Source organism: Protopterus annectens, chromosome 2.part2 (genome assembly GCF_019279795.1).
Source record: "Protopterus annectens isolate FY-2018-M chromosome 2.part2, PAN1.0, whole genome shotgun sequence".
Classification (NCBI taxonomy): Eukaryota; Metazoa; Chordata; order Ceratodontiformes; family Protopteridae; genus Protopterus; species Protopterus annectens.
This window is the reverse complement of record NC_056730.1, coordinates 38,303,394-38,325,070: the sequence shown is the minus strand read 5'-3', so window position 1 is coordinate 38,325,070 and position 21,677 is coordinate 38,303,394. Positions and strand designations below refer to the sequence as shown.

The window sequence follows — 21,677 nt, the reverse complement described above, 5'->3', positions numbered from 1 at the left end:
GTCTTTGATTGGTACTCCTCTGAGAAAGGCTGCTGAAGTGGCTGCTGCTTTGGTAGAATGTGGCCTAATGACCTTGGGCACTGATTTGCCATGTTGTGCATAACAGAGGCGGATGCAGTGTCTTATCCATTTTGAAATTGTCTGCTTTGTGATAGGCTTTCCTTGTGATCCTGCAGCATAGGCTACAAACAGTTGCTCAGTTTTTCTGAAAGCTTTTGTTTTGTCCATGTAGAATCGTAGCTGTCTGTGTATATCCAAAGCATGCAGAAGTCTCTCCCCTTTATTCTAGGGATTTGGGTAGAAAGTTGCCAAATGAATAGTTTGGTTCAGGGCCACATTGGAAACTACTTTTGGCATGAAAGTTGGGTTTGTCCTAAGAGAAACCCTGTCCTGGTGAAGAATGATGAAAGGTTCCACAGCCATTAATGCCTGTATCTCTGATACTCTTCTTGCTGAGGTTATTGCTAGGAGCAGAGCAGTTTTCCATGATAAGAATTTTATATCAGCTGTGCTGGCAGGTTCAAAAGGAGACAGTGTGAGTTTTTCTAAAACAAAATTGAGATCCCAAGTTGGTACTGGTGCTCTCCTTGGGGGTCTTATGTTTTTTGCCGCTCTGAGATACTGTCTTAGTAGAGGATGTGAAAAAATAGGAGGTTCCGTATTGTAATGAGCTGAAATGGCAGAGGTGTGGATTTTAATTGATGAGAAAGATAGGCCTTTGTCCAGCATCTCAGTGAGGTATTGTAAAATCTGAGGTATATTTGGAACAAGTGGGTTGAGTCCTTGTGCCCGATTCCAAGCACAGAATCTCTTCCATTTTTCTGCATAAGATTTCCTAGTGCTGGGCCTCCTGGCTTCTAAAACGACGTCCATAACAGCATTAGAGAGAGGTGCAGTCTGAGTGGCTACATTATCTGCCATGATGCCAGATTTAAGGTTCTTGGTTGACTGTGCAGAATCTGATTGTTTTGTTGAGTCAGAAGATGAGGAATTTGAGGTAAAGACCAAGCTGGGCCCTGAGACAAGCTCTTTAGGATTGGGTACCAGTGCTGGCGTGGCCAGTCTGGGGCAATCAGGATCATATTTGGCCTTTCTTGTCTGACTTTTAGGAGCACTTTGGTAAGAAGAGGCATTGGTGGGAAGGCATAGACTGTCAGAGCTTTCCAGCTGAATGATAGAGCATCCACTTTCCATGCTTGAGAGTGATACGTTCTTGTGAAGAATTTCTGTAGTTGGCAATTGTGGAGGGAGGCAAAAAGATCTATGTCTGGGCGTCCCCATTTCTTTGTTATCATGCTGAACACCTGTGGATTTAATTTCCATTTGTGAGGGTCCAAGAGATTTCTGCTTAGTTCATCTGCCAGTGTATTGTTTGTTCCTGGCAGGAACTGTGCCTGCAGGTGTACCTGATAGGTTAGTGCTGTGTTCCACAAGGTCATGGCTTGCCTGCATAGGGAGTAGGAATGTGTGCCCCCTTGCTTGTTTATGTACCACATAACTGTGGTATTGTCAGTCTTTATTAGTAGTTGTCCTGGATGTAGTAGGTCCTTGAAAGCTGTCAGGGCATTCTGTACTGCTAGCACCTCTTTCTGATTGATGTGAAGATGCATCTGTTCCTTGGGCCACATGTCCTGAATACATTTCCCTGCCATATGTGCCCCCAGGCATAATCCGATGCATCCATTGTTACTGTCTGCCTGGCTGTGGGTAGGGTGAAAGGCTGTCCCTTGTTGTGGTGACAGGCCTGGGACCACCATCGAAACTCCTGTTGTAGGCAAGGAATTAAAGTTATGATTGCCTCCAGGCTGTGACAATGTTGAGTCCAAACACTTTTTAGATACCATTGTAGTTTCCTCATATGCAGTCTTGCATATGGAATTATTAGAATGCAGGATGCCATGAAGCCCAGGGCCTGCAGAATTTTTCTTGCAGGGAGCTGGGTCTTTGTTGCCATCAGTTGAAAGTATCGAGTCAGTTGCCTTTGTCTGGCATGAGATAAGCCATCTGAGTAGTTGTATTTAAGCTTGCACCCAGGAATATTATCTCTTGAGAGGGCACAAGTTTTAATTTCTTTTCGTTTACTGTGTACCTTAGGCAAGTTAGTAATCGTTTTACAAAAGCCAGATGCTTTAGTAGAATGTCTTTGCTCTCTGCTTGAATAAGGCAGTCGTCCAAGTAGGGATATATTTGAATTCCTTTTTGTCTGCAAAATGCAATTACTGGTGCCGGGCATTTTGTGAAGACCCTGGACGCAGTAGATAAGCCAAAGGGCAGTGCAGAGAATTGGTAATGCATTGAGCCTGCTATGAATCTGAGGTATCTTCTGCAAGTTTGTCTGATTGGGACATGCAGGTATGCCTCCTTGAGGTCCAAAGTAACTAGCCAAACCTTCTTGCGCAGCATGGGTAGAAGCTGCTGTAGTGTTAACATTTTGGAACATCCAAGAAAGTATTTAGGATTGACAGGTCCAGTATTGGTCTCCAGGCTTTGTCCTTTCTGGGTACTAAGAAAAGTCTTGAGTAAAATCCTTGGCCCTGTTCTTGCTGTGGTACTCTTTGAATCGCCCCCATGTTCATGAGAGCAGCAATTTGTTTTTGCGCCTCTGCCCATTGGTTCTGTGGCAGGTCTGGCATACCTCTTGATTTTGGAAGTGTGTGAAAGTGGAACCTGTAGCCTTGAGAAACAATATTCAGTACCCATTTGTCCTGGGTGACTTTGTGCCAATTTTTTGAAAAAAGTGCTAGCTTTCCCCCTAACCTCTTCTGCCTTAACACCAAACAAAGTATCATGCTGTATGGAGCATCCAACAATTTAACTTTAACATGGTCAGGTAAACTTTGTTCTTTCAACCAAGCATGCCTTCGAATAACAGAGCCTGTGACTGCGGCTCTACAAGAAGCCTCTAATGAATCAAAACCACACTGCGAAGTATGCTTTTCCACTTGTTCAGCTGAATGCAATAAATCCTGCATTTCCTTACTGTCAGGACTTTCTGAGATTGAAACCATTTTCTGCTTTAACAAGGACATGAGATACTGTTTATATTTAAGCATGTGAAACTGGCAATTTAAAGCCCTTACAGCTAAAGTAGCAGAAGTGTAAACTTTTTTCCCCCATCTGTCCAGAGCTCTGGAATCTCTATACGACAGGACAGGATTTTTGGCAGTGGAAGCCTTAACCCCTTTAGGACCCTGAGAAATTGTTTCTGGATCTGCAGCAGGGTTTTTGTAAAGAAATTTGAGAGAGTCAGGGACCCTGTAGTACCTGTTTGGCTTGACTGGTGCAGGGGGTAAAGAATCATGAGTCAGACTGGATTCAGAAAAAACATCATCAACAATATCAAGCACAGGGGGAATAGCCAGGGGCCTGTGCTGAGGCAATAAAAGAAAGTCTCTAAGCCTTTTCTTGGATTCTGAATAATCCTGGCTCTCCCAATGGAAATGCTCCCTCATGGTGTTCAGGGTTTCCCCAAAAGAATAATCCTCGAGCGGAGAGGCTATAGATATAGACTCTTCTGCATCAGAGTCCTCACATGGAGGGAGAGAGTATCCCTGGTCAGAAGAGGAATCAGAGGAAATAGAAACCTGGTCAGAGGAATCATAGTCAGTGTCTTGCCTAGGCCTTTTGTCAGGAGGGGGGATGGGAACCCCTAATTAAAGTAATTAGGTCTTCGGCCATTTTAAGCATCTGTTTCTTTGGCATGGTTGACTGTTCAGTAGAATGCTGTACTTGTTTCCTTGTCTTTAATGGTGATTTTAACTTTGCCTTGGCTGCTGTAGTGGGCTTAATTGTAAGCTGTGAAGGTCTGAAAACACCCTCAGAAGCCGATGCCTGCTCAGCGGCTCCGGACCCATCTGAGGGAATAGTTTCCGTAGGCCCAATACCTTGAGTATCCACAGGCCTCGGTGTCTCCATGTGGCTGTCGGATAGGGCCTGTAGCTCTGAGGTAGCGGGTGTCAGGGGCTGCGAAAGCGCCTCGCTGAGAACCGGCAACTGGCCTAGAAGAGGCTTCGTCGTCAGTTTTGGACCTCGGATGCCTGTCCTTTTCTTTGTCTTTGCATTTTTTATAAATTCCGGTCATCGGTTGTTCCGACGGCATTATGTAATTAAACCTTCGGCCAAAATAATGTAAAGCAAAATCAAACTGACGTTTAATAGTGCGTTTGTTGAATCTAGCACAAAACTGACAACTAGTAATGTTGTGGTCACAGCCTAGGCAAGGAATACAGTTAAGAGTGAAAGTCCTTATGAGGTATTTGCTTCCCACAAGAAATACAATTATTAACTTTTACTGACAACGGTCTGGAGCAAGAAAAAGTTTCCCCAATGGGGTACTTAGCTTTATTGAAGACTTCGGTTCTGAAACTCAATTTCGGAAATCTGAGGAGTCGGCCGACCGGCACTTGCAAACTGCTTTTGCTTCAGGCACCACGCGGCAAGAAAGACTGAAGAAAATGGTGTCGGTTGCAACTTTTATAACCCTGGACACTGACGTCAGGGAAGAGGCGACAGCAACCGAAGCCGGACCAAGACATTGGAACTCGGGCCGACTGCGGGCAGCCTGCCAGCAAATAACCTAAGTGTAATGACTGCAACAGTGAAACACGATGAACATCATCTGATGCAACCTTAGGGGTCCCTTCTCTCTCCTTTTTTTTAAATAGCTAGGCAACTAATGTTTTTTTTTTTTGTGGTGACCTGCAGAATTAAACAGAAGTGTAAAACCCTATCACTACAGGATGAAACTTGTTAATTTCTCAAACTTTAATCCTCTGCTCTAAAGTGTCACATTTCCAGTCAAATATCTGAAAACAAAACCATCAGCATATATAAAATGTATGACTTTCATTAAACTGCCATTTGGTTACACAAAAACAGTCACGGAGGTCTCCTAATTTCCTTTATTGAATTAAATGCAATGTTTATCTTACTTACCTTCTAGTTTCTGTTGTATCTCTGAGGTGAAATAGGTACTTAAAATGCTGTCACAGAATTTACAAAGATTATGAAGCTGTTTCAGGTGCAGCTGTAAATGAGAATTGTGCAAACAAGCTTTATATAGAGGTGCGATATAGCCAAAGACAAATGCATCTAGGCTTGTGGGTCTGAAAAAAAAAATAGGTTATGAGAGAGCAATAAATATATGTAAAACACATTAAAACAATATTAGCGGTCTGTGCAGTGCATTTATTGAACACAGCTCCTCAGCTTTTAAGTCTTCCATTTTGGAACTCCCCAATCTGACTCATTCCTTTACTTGTCATTGTTCAAAATTTACATTCTCTACTGGTCTCAGTTCCACTTGTGAACATCCAGGAGAAATAAAATGCAAATAATGGAGTTATTCACCATACCAGTTAATGTATAAATAAAGTACAGTTTTGTACCTACCATAAATGTAGATGTTCGAAGATCCACATTGCTGCAGTCCTTACACTTGGGTAGTCTGCTGTCCTCGGTCGGCCCGAATATCAAAGTATAAGGCTGACGTCGGTCAAGGCGCATTTGACTGACATCAGGATGTCAGGGTACAAATGCGCATGACCGACGTCATATCCTCAGTCTTTTCTTGCCCCAGATGTCAGAAGACCCTAAAAAGAAAGGTCAAAACCAAAAGACAGCAAACAACCAACCAACCACCCTTGCACTAACTATATGTACAATATATACAATATACACAATATGTACAACCCAACCCACACAACCACCTCTAACTGCAGAGGGGAAGGAGGGAGGGTAAATTGGACTGCAGCAATGTGGATCTTCGAACATCTACATTTATGGTAGGTACAAAACTGTACTATGTTCTTCATCTCACATTGCTGCAGTCCTTACACTTGGGTAGAATCCCAAAGCAGAGGTAAGGGAGGATGGCTAACTACAAGGAAGCAGGAGCTGCCAAAATGCCCTGCAAAACAGCAGTGGCAAAACCAGCCCTGGTTTTAGAGTAAAGTGGCAGGTGATAATGCCTAGAGAAAGTATGCACTGAACTCTAAGTAGCTGCCTCCAAAATATCCTTGGTTGCCACTCCCCTCAAAAGCTGTTGAAGTGGCAGTAGCCCTAGTGGAATGAGGCCTAATCCCAGCTGGAACCTCCTTGCCATGATGGGAATAACAGAAAGCAATGCAAAACCCAATCCACTCAGAAATAGTTTGTTTTGAGACAGGCTTGCCCTGAGAACTCAAAGCAAAAGAAACAAACAACTGCTGAGACTGCCTGAACCCTTTAGTTCTGTCCAAATAATAACGCAACTGCCTGTGTACATCTAAAGTGTGCAAAATCTTTTCCCCTTTATTTTGGGGATTTGCATAAAAAGTAGGCAAATGAATAGTTTGGTTTAAAGCCACACTAGAAACCACCTTAGGCATAAAGGAAGGATTAGTACGTAATGATACCCTATCCTTATGGAAAATCAAGAAAGGCTCAACCGCCATAAGGGCCTGCAATTCAGAAACCCTTCTTGCAGAGGTAATTGCCAACAAAAAGCAGTCTTCCATGATAAATATTTCAACTCAGAAGTAGCTGCAGGCTCAAAAGGTTGTAGAGTGAGTTTCTCCAACACAAAATTGAGATCCCAAGCAGGAGTAGGAGCTCTTCGTGGGGTCTTATATTCTTTGCCCTCTAAGAAATTGCTTGAACAAAGGATGAGAAAACAATGGTGGGACACAATCATAGTGAGCGAAATTGCTGCAGCATGAACCTTAATAGAAGAGAAAGACAAACCTTTGTCCAGTAACTCAGTAAGATATTGAAGAGCCACACTCAAATTAGGCTCAGAAACATCAAAATCTTTTGCTGCACTCCAAAATAAAAATCTCTTCCATTTATCTGCGTACACTTTCCTTGTACTAGGCCTTCTAGCTTCCAAAATCACATTCAAAACTTGTTGTGGAAGTTGAGACCCTCTATGGTTCAAAACAGAATATGCCAGGCTGTTAGGTGAAGAGAGTGAAGTTTGACATTCAGCAAATGGCTGTCCTCCTGTGACAACAGGTGTGGAATCAAGGCAAAGGCCATGGAGGCTTCCGCACCAGACTTCTCAGTAATGGGTACCAGTGCTGTCGAGGCCAATCTGGAGCTATTAAAATCATCCTTGGCTTGTCCTGTCTGACCTTCAGAAGTACCTTTGGGAGGAGAGGCAGAGGAGGAAAGGCATACACATGAAGATTGCTCCAATTGAAAGAAAGAGCATCCACTTTCCAAGCTGTGGGATGAAACCTTTTGTGCAAAACTTTGGCAGCTGATGGTTTAGTGGAGAAGCGAACAGATCTATGTCTGGAGTTCCCCATGACACTGTCAATTTCTGAAATACATGAGGATCCAATTTCCACTGTGGGGATCCATAATTGCCTGCTCAACACATCTGCTAAGGAGTTCTGTGCTCCTGGCAGAAACCTTGCCTGAAGATTGAGCTGTAAACTGAGAGCAGTCTCCCACAAAATCATTGCTTGCCTGCATAGAGGATAAGAATGTTCCCCTTGCTTGTTGATGTACCACATGACAGTTGTGTTGTCTGTTAGAATCAACACCTGCCCTGGAAGAAGTAAATCCTTGAAAGCTATTAATGCAAACTGGACTGCTAACATCTCCTTCAGGTTGATATGTAGATGTTGTAGTCTGGCAGGCCACTTGTCTTGTATCCACTTTCCATTTAGATGAGCTCCCCAAGCTTTGTCTGAGGCATCTGTCGTTAAAATCTGACTCGCCTCTGGCCGGGTCACAGAGAGTCCCTTGTTTAGGTGACATTCCTGAGCCCACCACAAAAATTCCTTTTGAATGCAAGGTATTATTTGAATGACAGTGTCTAGATCCTGGCAGTGCTGTGTCCATACATTTTGAGATACCATTGCAGCTTCCTCATATGCAGTTTGGCATTGGGAAGCACCAGAATACAAGATGCCATGAACCCTAAGGCTTGAAGGACTGTCCTTGCAGTCAGCCCGGACTGATGAGATAGCTGATGGAAGTAAAGGGATAGACTCTTTTGTTTGTCCGGGGTTAAAAAGGCCATCTGGGATGCTGTATTCAGTCTCACACCCAGAAAGCACATGTCCTGAGAGGGTACTAGACTGGACTTTATTTCGCTCACAGAATACCCCAGGCATCTTAGCACTGCTATCACATATTCCAAATGATGAAGAAGCTCTTCCCTTCCTTGAGCCAGAATCAGGCAGTCGTCCAAATAAGGATAAATCTGTATTCCTTTTAGCCTGAAGAAAGCTATCACTGGAGCCAGAACTTTCGTGAATACTCTGGGCAGTAGATAAGCCAAAGGGCAATGCAGAGAACTGATAGTGAGAAGTCCCAGCTCGAAAACGCAGATACTTCCTGCAACTTAGTCTGATAGGAACATGAAGGTAAGCCTCCTTGAGATCCAAAGTTACCATCCAATGATCTTTGCCCAGCAGAGGTAAAAGCTGCTGTAACGTCAACATTTTGAACTTGGGAATGTCCAGATAAGTGTTGAGGGTAGATAAATCCAAAATTGGTCTCCACGTGTTCCCCTTCTTTGGTACTAGGAACAGGCGAGAATAAAATCCTAGGCCCACTTCTGGCATAGGGACCAGCTGTATGGCCCCTATTTGGAGTAACAGAGAAACTTGCTTGTGAGCCTCTATTCTTTGTTGAGGAGGAACGCCTGGCATGCCTTTGAAAGGAGGCAAGGTATGGAAATAAAACCTGTAGCCGTGATGTATGATATCCAACACCCATCTGTCTTGGGTAATTAAACTCCAATTTTCTTTGAAAAGAGCCAACCTTCCTCCCAAAGGTGCTGCCAGACGAGAAGGCTCTGGCAGCTGAAAAGGTAGGTCATTGGGTCTGTTTACGAAAGGACTGACCCCTGCCCTCACCCGAAGACTGTGCAGGAGAACTCCCTGTTCTAGGTCTGAAAGAGCCCTGAGCTCTGCCCCTACCACGTCTAGATCTACCCCTAGACTGGGAATCATAAGAAGGATACGTCCACCCCTTAGTAGGCCAATTTCTACTAAACTTTGGAGGCTGGACCTGCAAGAAATCTTTAACAGTCTGCATAGACTTAGCCTTGTCTTCCATTTTCTTTAAAACTGCCTCAACAGGAGGACCAAACAACACGTCAGATTGTAAAGGAACATCTAAAATCCTTGTTTTAACATGTTCAGACAAATTTTGATCCCTTAGCCAGGCGTGCCTGCGAAGAACTGACCCAGTGGCAGCCACCCTAGACGAGGCCTGTACAGCATCAAAACCACATTGCAAAGAATGCTTACCCACCTGTTCAGAAACATGTACCAAATCCTGCAACTCTTTACAATCAATACCTACTGCCAGAGCATCAACCTTAGACTTCAATTGTGAAAGGAGATAGTTTTGGTATTTCAACATGTGAAACTGGCAATTCAAAGCCCTCATAGCAAGAGTGGAAGAAGTATAAACTTTCTTTCCCCATCTATCCAAGGCCCTAGCCTCTTTGTCTGCAGGAACCGGATTCTTTACAACAGAAGCCTTAACACCTTTAGGCCCCTGGCTAACAGTTTCTGGGTCTACCCTAGGACTCTTAAAAAGATACTTATGAGCTTCAGGCACCCTGTAATACCTATCCGCTTAACAGGAGCAGGAGGCAAAGAATCAGGATTAAGAGAAGCCTCTGAAAAACATCTTCCACTACATCCAAAACAGGAGGTATAGCCAAAGGCCTATGCTGGGGTAAAACAAAAATTCCCTAAGCCTTTTCCTGGAATCAGAGAAGTCCTGACCTTCCCACTTAAAATGCTCCCTCATGGAATGAAGAGTTTCTGAAAAGAAAAATCCTCAGGAGGAGAAGCAGAAGGAGTAGAATCATCCACATCAGAATCAGAATAAGGAGAGTACTCCTGCAAATCTTCAGTCAAGACTCTGAAACATCTGAAGCCTGCTCAAAACCCCCCAGCTCAGGCTCCATCCTAGGTCTCTTATCAGGAGGGGGCATAGAACCCCTAATCAAAGTAATCAAATCTTCTGCCATTTTAAGCATATGCTTCTTGGGCACAGTTCCTGAAGAGCTAGGGGTAACACCAACTGAAGCCAAACCTGGCCTGCCCCTGGGAGAAGCCTTTGAAACAGAAGGAGAGGGCCTAGCCACCCTGGGAAGGGAGAGGAGTATAGTAACCTGAGAAGCCCCCTCAGCCTGACTTGCCTCCTGAGAGGCCACATCTTGCAATAATAAAGTCTCACCCTGGGAACACAAAGAAACCTCTGGTGGAGCCACCGGCTCCACCGACACCTCTAAAGAACCGGCGTCCGGTACAGATGGTTCTTCTAGCCTAGGCTTAACTGCTTTGTCCTTGCGCTTCTTCGAAGAAGCGGGCGTCGGAGCATCCGACGGCATTTTATAATTGCACCGCTTCCCAAAGACTAACCTTGCACAATCCAACCTTCTCTTTATAGTGCGTTTATTAAATCTAGCAAAAGAGCGACAGCCAACAACGTCGTGCTCAGGCCCTAAGCAAGGAATACACAAAGTATGATAATCTCTATGCGGTATCTGTTTCCCACAAGAAATACAATTATTAACTTTTTCTGACATCCGGTAAATGACTGAGGCAAGAAAAAACTAAAATATTCCCAACGGGTACTTAGCCAACTTTGAACTCGGTCTGAAACTTCGAAATCGAAAAATCTCAGAACGCCAACCGGCACTTGCAATGCTGCTTCTGCATCGGACCATGCGGCAAAAAAGACTGAGGATATGACGTCGGTCATGCGCATTTGTACCCTGACGTCCTGATGTCAGTCAAATGCGCCTTGACCGACGTCAGCCTTATACTTTGATATTCGGGCCGACCGAGGACAGCGGACTACCCAAGTGTAAGGACTGCAGCAATGTGAGATGAAGAACATCAGGCACAGGTTCATCGGTTTACTTGTTTACTGTCATTCGATAATCAGGTAGGTGGACTGGTCACCGGATCGTTTTCAACCAAGACCCATGCCCCAAAAGGCAACAGCTTAGTACATCAAATATTCAAAGATATACTAGTTAGAAAAGCAAACTATTTACAATGCAAATAGAAAACGACCATAAAATGCAGATTTACAACAAATACATGAGTAAACAAATATTTACAATGCAGATGGAGAAAGACAGCTGCAGATTTACAAATAACACTTTTGAATGATGAATGCACAGAATTTGGCAGTGACATCTTCATGGGCTTAAAGTCGGCAATGGTAAATGTTTTATGCTTTATAGTTGCCAGTACAAAAATATTTAAGAATACCATGTTGGTTAAAAAATAGCTCAAATTAAAAAAATAAAATCTGACACCAAAGCAGCAAGAACAATAGCATGCATGTTGATGAAAGTAAAGTAACTACAGCACAAATATTGTACATATCATTAATATCCTGGTAATGTGCTTAAGTTTATTTCCTTTGTGTACTTAATTTCTTTACATCAGGCACAGGTGCATTCCTTAAGAAGTCACCTTTTCAACTTGCTTATACACTAGGGCATGCAGTATGGAAGACCATTAAGAAGCCTAGCCAGCTAACCTCCTGATTATTTGGATGAGTTAAGCTTACTAACCGAGGGCGGTCATGCTACATATCCCAACTGTGAATTTACGATTGCCCATCTAAATAAGACCACACACTACAGTTTTTGGCATTAAGCTTAAGCCCATGGTCAGTACACCAGCATTTAGCTTAACTGAGCCCTTATTAAAAAATAAGTGTGCTTTTAGTGGTGCATATGATGGCACCCAGTTTGCAGATGAGATGCTGATGAGCCAGAGCTCATCAACATCTTCCTTAACATCAGAAAAGAAAATATTAAAGAGCAGCGGACCCAGGACAGAATCAAGGGGAACCTCACTGTGACAGGTTTTTGGGGAGAAGAGGTACCCTTAACCCTTGCTTTGCAAGGTCTGTTCGTGAGCCAGTGATATAGGCAATGAATGGCTAAAGGATCAATAGTAAATTGAGCAAGCTTGTTATACTTGCATGGAGACTCATGCTGAAGACCATAGCTAGATCCAGATTAGTGTGGATGATATGGCTCATTACGTATGAAGACATTGATTAGACTGAAGAGGGAGTACCTACAATTAAAACCAAATTGGTCGGGATCGGGGAAAGTAATGGGTTGTATCTTGCCTGGGATACAACAGCCAATCAGCTTTCACAAAGCTCTAGCTCCCTCCCAGTCCTACACTCTGACTGCTGATAACCTAGTCCCTTTGGGGAAAGCAGCAGACTGCTGACAATTTCAGGACTTTCTTGCCCATACACAGAGAGCGAGTTTACTCATCCTGACCCTGTAAATGATATAAACTTTATACCCCAACACCTAACTATATACAGAAGTGGGGGGATGGTGGGTGGGTGCGGCTACTGCAGCAGTGAGGAATTTGAACATCTACAGTTAAGGTAATGTACCATACAGATGGATTTTCTTCATTCACACTGCTACAGTAGCCTTTTGGCTATATAGGTTGATTACCAAAGTCTATCCAACATGGGAGAAGGAAGGTTAAGGATGCAGGAGCCCTTGGAAAATGGTCCTAGCAAAGACAGTCCTACACCTGGAAAAAGAAACCAGTCTGCAATGTTTTGTAAATGTATGTACCCATGACCATTTTGCTGCCTCCAGAATACTTCAAGTCCACCCCTTCCAAGTACGCCATCGTAGAAGGTAAGCCTCTAGTAGAATGTGCCTTGATACTGCCTGGAATAGATCTGCATGGTGGGAATAACAAAAAGGAAATAGCTGGGGACAACCATTCTGAAATAGTCTGTTGGACATGGGTTGACATTTCTTAGTTCCACCACAAGAAATAAACAGCTGATTTGCTTTTGTAAAGGACTTGGTTCTAACAAAATAGTACCAAAAACATTTCTTCATGCCCAGAGTATATAATTTTTTTCTCCTTGATTCTGAAGATCTGGATAGAACACACTGGAAGATTGATGGGCTTGATTCAAACTAAACTGCAAAACAACTTTTGGCATAAATGAGGGATGATTCTTAATCTGACGCAGTGACAATGGAAGACCAGATAGGTTTCACTCACCACAACAGCTTAAACTCAGACACTCTTGCAAATGTCAGAGCAAAAAGCAGTACAGTTTTCCATATGATTACCTTTAAGTCCCCTGATAAGCTGTCCTGAAGTTATTTCATACTTCCTTTTTCAGCACAAAGTCAAGATCCCAAGAAGGAGCCAGTTGTTTTCTAGGAGGCCTAAGATGAAAAACTCCCTTCAGAAACAGTTTAACCAAAGACAGAGATGAAAGGGGTGGAATCCATGGACAGACATGTTGAAATGGTTTCTAGATGAACCTTGCTGGAGGAATAAGATAGGCTAGAGGAAAGTAACGCACATAAGTATTTAAGAACAGTGCTACATAATCCCTGAAGGGGTTGTGGTTATTGAATAGGTGCCAACTAGAAAATTGTTTCCACTTGTCAATATAAAAGACTTCTTAGCATCACACTTTCTTGTCACATCCTTATGAAAGAGGTGCCTAAAAGCTATCCAAAATTGGATCATTCAGGCAGTTAATTGAAATTGTTTGACACTGGAGTATATCAAACTCCCCTTGTCTTGTGAGTAGATCCAATCTGTGAGAAAGCTTGCAGAAATTATGCTTGGTAAATTCCATAAGAAGAGAGAACCATGAGTCAAAAGGGAGTTACCACAATGACTTTTTGGGGAGTAGCCCTGAATCTTCAGAATTACAGTGGATATTAGTGGAAATGCATAAAGAAACATCCTCGACTATGGGAATGAAAACGCATCCAGGCCTGCCTGCCTGCAAGGAGATCTGGTGCCAGAATTTGATTAGTTAGTTTGTTCTGAAAGGAGGATAAAAGATCTATCTGAAGTGTTCCTACAACTGCATCAATTCCTGGAAGCCCCCCCATTCAATTTTCATTTGTGAGGGTCTGTCCTGGCTCTGGTCAGCTCTTCTGTCACTATGTCTTGCTTTGATTGAAGCCTGGAAAGTTAAGGAGTGCTACACTGTGACCTCCCAAGACAATATAGCTAGCCTGCACAGAATGTAAAACCTGAAGAACTGAATCCAGGTGACATCCAATAAATTATTTCTGCTACATCGGGGTAAGGTAACTTTTGGGTAGATTGACCGTCATCCCTACATCTTGCATTGGGTGAAGCGGAAAGTCCAGATGACTCAGTAGCAAACCCCTGGAGACAATCATCAACATATTGGAAAACTTGCATCCCTAGCAGGCAAAGATGCACTGCCAATACTTCCATTATCTTGGTAAACAAGCTGGGGGATGGCGTGAGACTGAAAGGCAGGCTATAAATTGATGGTGATTGATCCCCAGCAGGAAATGGAATATCCTTGATCTCTTCTCTATCTTTATATACATCGCACAGATCTATGGAGCACATCCAATCATCCTTCCTCAGTAGAAGCATAATGGACTTAATTGTGACCATCCGGAATTTTGTCTGCTTTACAAACTGATTTAAGATGACTCCAATCCAAAATGTCCAATCCAAAATGGGTCTGAGATCCTTTGTTTTCTTGGGTACTGAAAACTTCAAATAGACTCTGGGACTTTAACTGGTCTTTGGGGATTTGATGGATGGATGACTTTAACAGCTTTGAAACTTCTGCTGCGAGTTCTTACCGACTGGGCAGAACATTGACAACTTTAGCTTTTTTACTGAAGGAAGGGAAAAGGAACTTGAATAGCCTCTGGAAAATTATATTTAGCACCCAAGAGCCTGTTACATTTTGCCAAGCTTGCTTGTGCATGGATAAGTACCCCCCCAAATGCCTCCACGGTGCAGCAGTCTGGCAACCCTTCAGGAGTGCTGATAGGGCTTTTCTGGGAAGAGGTCTCGAAAGCCCTCACTGTGTGGCACACCTCTGCCTCTAGGGTAACATCCATTGTAGTTACCTCCTCCACTGCCACAAGGTCTACCCTATGGATATTGTGATAAAAATGCTCACTTGCAGAACCTCATCTTCTTTTCAGCCCTTTGATTTCTAGAAAAGGTTCTTTGTGGGGTGGAGAAATGGATTCCCACTCCATAAAGAGTTTGACCATCTTGCTAACCTCTGGTTAGTGTGTTTTTTTACCATGGGTTCAAAGAGTGGAGCCATCAAAGGGGGCATTGACGAAGGTGGTCTTAAAGCCTTCTGTGAAATCACAAAAGAAGCATCCAGCCATGCTCATGCTGACACATGGTGATGCTAGTGCCGGTCACCCTAGCCATGTTATCAACTGCATTCAAAAGCAGTTGCATAGCTACACTGGAAGTAGACTAGAAGATAAGGAGAGCTGGGAGTTCACAGTCCTCTAAACATCCGCAGACAGAATACCAAGGAGAGACCTGGATAGCTCTTTGGTCAAATCTCTCTGGAATCTAGTAACATATGACTATAGGAACTACTCCTATTATCCTAACTACCCAAGTCTTGGCAAACTAATCTTATAGGTTCATAGGTTGGTACTAGGCAATCAGCCCTAGGGCCTACACAAGCCTAGCCATAAAAATTCCTTGGCTATTTCTTCCCACAATATTTACTTCCTTGGACCCCTGTCTAACAGGGCAACTATAAAATTGTACACACAACACTAAGTCTAAAAGCTAAACTGGAGCGATAAATGCCTCAAAAGAGACATGAGAAAAAGAAGTTATGATGCAAAGATATATTACTGGCTGAAGATCCCTCTTAGAACTTGTCCAAAGTCTTCAGGCAACAACCAAGATCTGAAGTACTAAGCTACAGTGGAGGGAAAGTACAGTTGTGTAAAATCTTACCATTCAATATTCTTCACTGTAGGGATCTCCTGCCAAGGATAGCCCAATGTCAGGCCAGTATACAAAAGCCTTAAGATCTTGTATGCACCGTATGTCACACATACACTCTTCATTCACAAAATAGGGCATAAAGGTAGTGTATGAACGTAGTTACCCAGCATTGAATTGGCCCAGGACAGAACAGTCTCCACAGGATAAAAGAGGCTATGCTATGCACATCCCGAAGGAGAAAATGCAGATAGATGGAAAAGGGAGACCCTCGGCAGGAGGGAAACCAAAGCAAAGTCCAAAAGAAAAAAGGGGGGGGGGTGGAGGGAGGAAATGAATGAATACTGCAACAGTGAAGAGAAGGATATCTACTGTTATGGTAAGACTTTACACAACTGTACTATGTCCTTCTGCACCACTGTTGCAGTATTCTTCACTGTATGAAGAGTACAAAAACTCAAAAAGGATTGTGAGGTGGAAGGCTGGGAAGAGCCCTCAACAAACCCATTCAGAATGGCTCTAGCAAATCCCTCTCTTGCCCTCAAAACCACATCCAATTTGTACTGCTTAAAAAGTATTCACTAAAGACCAAGTAGCAGCTTCAAGGATGGAATTGCTGTCCATCCCCTTGAAGAAAGCACCAAAAGAGGCAACAGTCTAGCGGAGTGAGGTCTAATGGAAGAAGACAGACATTTGCCATGAAAAGAACAACAAAAGGAAATGGCCTTAGATATCCAGGAGGAAATAATTTGCTTAGAAACAGCCAATCCCAATGTCCTGGGTTGAAAAGAAACAAAAAGCTGGTCAGACTTACAAATGGCCTTTGTTTTATCCAAATAACATCCAAGCTATCTGTGCAAATCCAATGTATGTAGTACCGTCTTTCTAGCAAAGTGAGAAGGAAAATGAGAGAGTTGGACTGTCTCATTCAAATTATGTGGATACTATACAAAAGGGACTGTCAGAAACAGATGCTTGGTTCCAGAGCTATAGGCTCAAGCTCAATGCCAAGAAATGTATAGTTATCCCCTTTGGGAAAAAACATGTACCCATGAATTACCACATAAACACCGAAAGTGTGATAAGAGACTTAGGGACACAGGTGGACAGTGGTCTCACCTTCGATAACCACATCACCACAACAATCAGGAAATCCTTCTATGTGGCAGGGCTTTTCATCCAGAAAAATGGAGGTCACTGTCCCACTGTACTCATCCCTCATTAGACCCATTATAGAATGCAACACCCCATTTGGTATGTACCTCTCAAGACATCTGCAACAACTGGAAAGGCCGCAGAAATACCTCACTAAAAGAATCACAGGCCTAAAGCAGATGCCCTATGCTGACCGCCTTAAAAAACTCCAGCTATACTCTTGTCGCGTATCGTCTACTCAGAGGTGATCTCTGCTTAACATACAAGGACATGTCAAACCCAGAGCTGTTGGACATGCTACACTTAAAGAAATCCCAATCCCTCAGAGCCACACACTCCAGGGATCTAAACGTTGTCATCACTATGAACAAAACATGCTGGAGGGATAGGTCCTGACCCAGAGACTCCCCAGACTCTGATGTCAAGCAGAGCGCCTCTTTGGCCCTCTTCAAAAGGAACCTTGACGATTGGATGGGAGAAAGGAAATTCACCCTGTGGATCATGTCAGTCGCCCTGCTAGACAGGGGTCCAGGGAAGTAAATAGTGTGAGAAGAAACAGCCAGGGGATTGTTATGGCTAGGCTTATATAGGCCCTAGGGCCGATAGCCTAGTACCAACCTATGAACCAAAGACAACTCATTAATCACCACAAGGATTAGTATGAAGGGGCACCCTTGTCCCTGTGAAAAACCAAAAAAGGAGGGATGGCCATAAGGACCTGAAGCTCAGAAACCCTCCCGGCAGAAGTAAGAGCAAGCAATAAGACAATCTTCCAGGTACAGTGTCGAGAACCTAAACCTGCAGGATCAAAAGGGGCCTGGGTAAATTTTTCTAAAACAAAATTAAGGTCCCAAGGAGGATGATTAGTCCCGCCTTGGATGCCTAAGATGCAGGATGCCCTTAAGAAACTATATGACCTCAAGTGAGAAGCCAAAGGAGGATTCAAGGGCAGACAGGCAGAAATAGCTGACAAATGGGGCTTTACAGAAGAACAGGCCAAGCAGATTGGAGCAACTCACACAAACATGCGAGAACCAAAAGGGACTCTCCACTGCAAAAAGGTTCCTGGTTATGAGCATAGCACCAGACAGAAAATCTCTTCCATTTGGACATACAGCACTTTCCTGTTGCAGGTTTTCTTGCCTCCTGTAAAACCCAGAGTACATCATCAGAAAAGAGGTGTCTAAAAGGGATCAAAGCCCTATTATCCACAGTGTCAGTTGAAGAGTGGACAAGTGAGGATGGATGAGAGACCCCTTGTCCTGTGTGATGAGGTCCAACCAGTGAGGTAACTTGCATCTTAATGCATCTGGCCAGGTGCAATTAGTGCTGTCTTGACCAAATGAAGTCACTAGCAAGATTTTTGGGGGAGTCCAGGTGAATCTTCTGCAGGACTTTCGAAAGTAGGGGAAGGGGGGGGGAGGCATGGAGGTGGACAAATAAAAATTGACAATCCTCAGGAACCTTATATAACCTGCCAGGTTTCTTTGCAGCAGGAGGCTGAGAATCAGGAGACTTAGAAGCAGCTATAAAGGTGTCTAACATATAGGCAACACACAGGAGGCACTGCAGAAGGTTTATGAGTGTCCACCTGAAACAACTCATAATACTTTTTCTGGATATCAGACAGCTGAGAAGAATCCCACTTAAAAGTACTCCATCATTCTAGCTACTGTGTCCCCAAAAGGAGACTCAGGACTAATAAACTCCTTCCTCTTCATCAGAACCATAAGCCAAAGATAAAGGCATTTGGGAAGAGTAAGACAAGGATCCTTCATCATACTCTGTTTGGAAAAAGTTGAAGTCCAAGGGGTAGTAAGCACAGAAACCCCCTGAGAAAGCTTCAGGGCCATTAAGGCATTAAACAGGCCCTGAGTAAACTCCTGCCATTCCCTTTGAGGATCCTTAGGGTGGAGAGAAGTATGCTTAGTCTTCTGCTTTTTCTTGGTAGGGATGTCAGCCCTAACAAGCATTGGAGGTTCCAAACCCTGAAGAGATTCAATAAGGGTACCTAGAACCTTTTCCTTGACCAGAATCTGCAGACTCCATCTAGGGTCCTCAAAGACGATCAACTGAGTTCTCCCTCGACATCCAGTGTAGATGTCTGTAAAGCCTCAGAGGATTTACGAAAGGAAGGCTCCATATGCCAGCCTCTGATGGGTTTGTGGCAGAGGAATCTGACAGTCACTGGAATACGTACAGAGCCATCACCCACTTCTAGAGAAACGTCTGGTGGAGGCCAGACAGCTAAAGAATCTGGCAGAAATTTCTTGGCCTTTTTACTTGATGGTACTTTGGGGTTGACTGATTCTGCCATGCTACCCTGGGCTAACAGTTAAAGTCTCTAGTTCTCTAGACAAATGGCCAGGGAAGACAACAGACTGCTAAGAGTCTTAGGCACAAACACCTTACAAATGCTACAGGATGTATGGTTGTGGGAAGCACTTAAACAAAAAAAGACACTGACATCTTCCCTTCTTGGATGACATTTACTCAAGGTAACCAAAAGAGAAAAACAAAAGACACCCCAAAGGGGTACTTATCTGATGGCTACGTATTCAGCACTGCAAAGGGCATTCAGACCAATGAGCAGCGATAATGTTCGGACTAGAGGCAAAGAAGTTCTGGGCAACTGTGTCTGATGTCAACTTAATGCCCTATATTTTGAACGGGGAGCACACGTGTGACATATGGTGCATACAAGATCTAAAGGCTTTGGTATACTGGCCAGACATTGAGCTATCCTTGGCAGGAGATCTCTATGGTAAAGAATTTATAGGTAGGAGAGGCGTCAGAGTCCTGTATCAAAAAAGCTTCAATATCAGTGCCAAGGCTGGATCCAACAATCCATTTGTTAAATCAGATGAAAACAAGACAGCATTGGATCCCATGTCAAGGGCTCTTGACATTTGCCAAAAGGTTCTGCAAATATAAGTTAAGTCAACTATAAGAAAATATGTGAATGTCTTATGGTCTGCAATGAGTTGTCACTGTAGCTTGACACACTGCAAACTCCCTTGGAGCTGCAGCCAACCCAAAGAGTTATGCACAGAGAGCAGAAGTGTGACCCACATATAGAGAATCTAGGACATTTCTTGAAGCCTGTTGCTATGGGCATGTGATAAGCATCCTTTAGATTTAATGTTACCAGAAAACGCAAAGGAAAAATTATAAGTAACAAGATTGAAGTGTCAACATTTTAAATTTTGGTGCTTTCACAAACAGGTTGAGAAAGAAAATATCCAGAAATGGCTTCCATGAAAGCTTTTTCCTTGAAATCAGAAACACTCTGGGGTAGACGTTTTTCTTTCTTTGATGTGAAGGCACTAGGTCAATGACTCCCAGGGACAGCAAGTGCTAAGAAACAAAAGTGATGTACTCACCACAACGATGTGTATGTGCTGTCTGTTTTCATCCTTCCTCAAATGATGAGTCTGGGATCCAACTTAGGCCACTTTTCAGACTTAGGATCCATAGTACAAGCTCCTTCTCTTACCCATAATCCCCACCAAATCCTGTATTGCCTCAGTTCAAGATTGCCACCCCCCCCCCCCCAGTCTTAGAGCTCTGAAAGTCTAAATATCATGACATTCAAAATGGGGAAAAAAGATTGATTTTGAAGTACCAGAGGCAAGAAGGTAGAAGGTCTGGAGCTAAAAGGGGGATAGACATAAAAGGAATATCCTTTAGATCATACTAAAGGACCCTATAAATCTTAAATAAATGGAAGGGGGAATGGAGGGAGAGAGTCTGAGTAAAGATGTAAACAGACCACACAGATTCATCGTTATGGTATGTACATAACGTTTAAGTCTAAGGATCTACTTTGCATGCTCTCGAGACCAAACACTCAAATGTTATTTTCACGAGACAAAAATAATGAAAACTAAAATCCCAAACCTCGCATTTTTCCCAGGGCAAGTAAACACTCGCCCAAAACTTCACGGAAACGCACAGTAGTATTATCTGAAACCCACCTAGGTGGGGCCTGCACTCCCCACCACCCAACTATATATACCAACTCCAGCATCGTACTGCAGTGGGGAAAAGTGCATAGTTCCTCATGTGGGCAAGTGTTTACTTGCTCTGGGAAAAACTGTACAGTTTGAGATTTCAGTTTTCATCTCACGAAAATAATGTTTGAGTATATCAGCTTTCGATAAAGCAAAGTAAACCCCGATCAACTGATGGGACAGAGTCCCCCAGCTGCTCAACCCTGGGTGGTTTTATGGAAGGATATTCCAGTGGAAGGCAGAATCAAACACTGCCCTATCTGTTGAAAAAATATCCAACTTGTAATGGTCAATAAAGGTATGAGCATTAGAACAAGTGGCAGCCGCACAAATGTTATCTATAGACGTTCTTGCTAAGAAAGCAGAAGAGGTGAAAACTGATCTTGCGGAAGGAACTCTTGGAGGTTTTGGTAAGGTCAAACCCTTTACTAAGTAGACATGAGAATCACTGAGCCATCTATCTAAGGTTACTTTGGACATGGAGTGACCCAAATTTTCTGTAGAGAAGAAACAATTGGTCAGATCTTCTGAAAACTTTAGTTCTATGGAGGTAGAAACTGAGCTATGTATGCCCAATAAATGAAGCATATATTACCTTTTATTAGAGAATTTCAGAAAGGCAGGCAAATTAATGACCTGATTAAGCACATTCTTTGACGCTATTTTTGGCAAAAGAGGGGGGTTGATTTAAACAGAAGTAAGGTGATTATGAAAAATTAGGTATGATGGCCAACAAGACAGTGCCCAAGTTCAGATA

At 43.3% G+C, this 21,677-nt stretch overlaps 1 protein-coding gene across 4 annotated transcripts in view; it reads right to left on the bottom strand.

The window, feature by feature from the left end:
- Positions 1-21,677, bottom strand: part of MTX3 (metaxin 3) — a 558,615-nt gene that overhangs the window by 111,431 nt on the left and 425,507 nt on the right. For all 4 annotated transcript variants that reach the window (XM_044063728.1, XM_044063727.1, XM_044063725.1 and 1 more), the window contains one exon: positions 4,936-5,105. In XM_044063728.1, the coding sequence (XP_043919663.1) occupies positions 4,936-5,105 (170 nt within the window). The remainder of the gene's footprint in view (positions 1-4,935; positions 5,106-21,677) is intronic.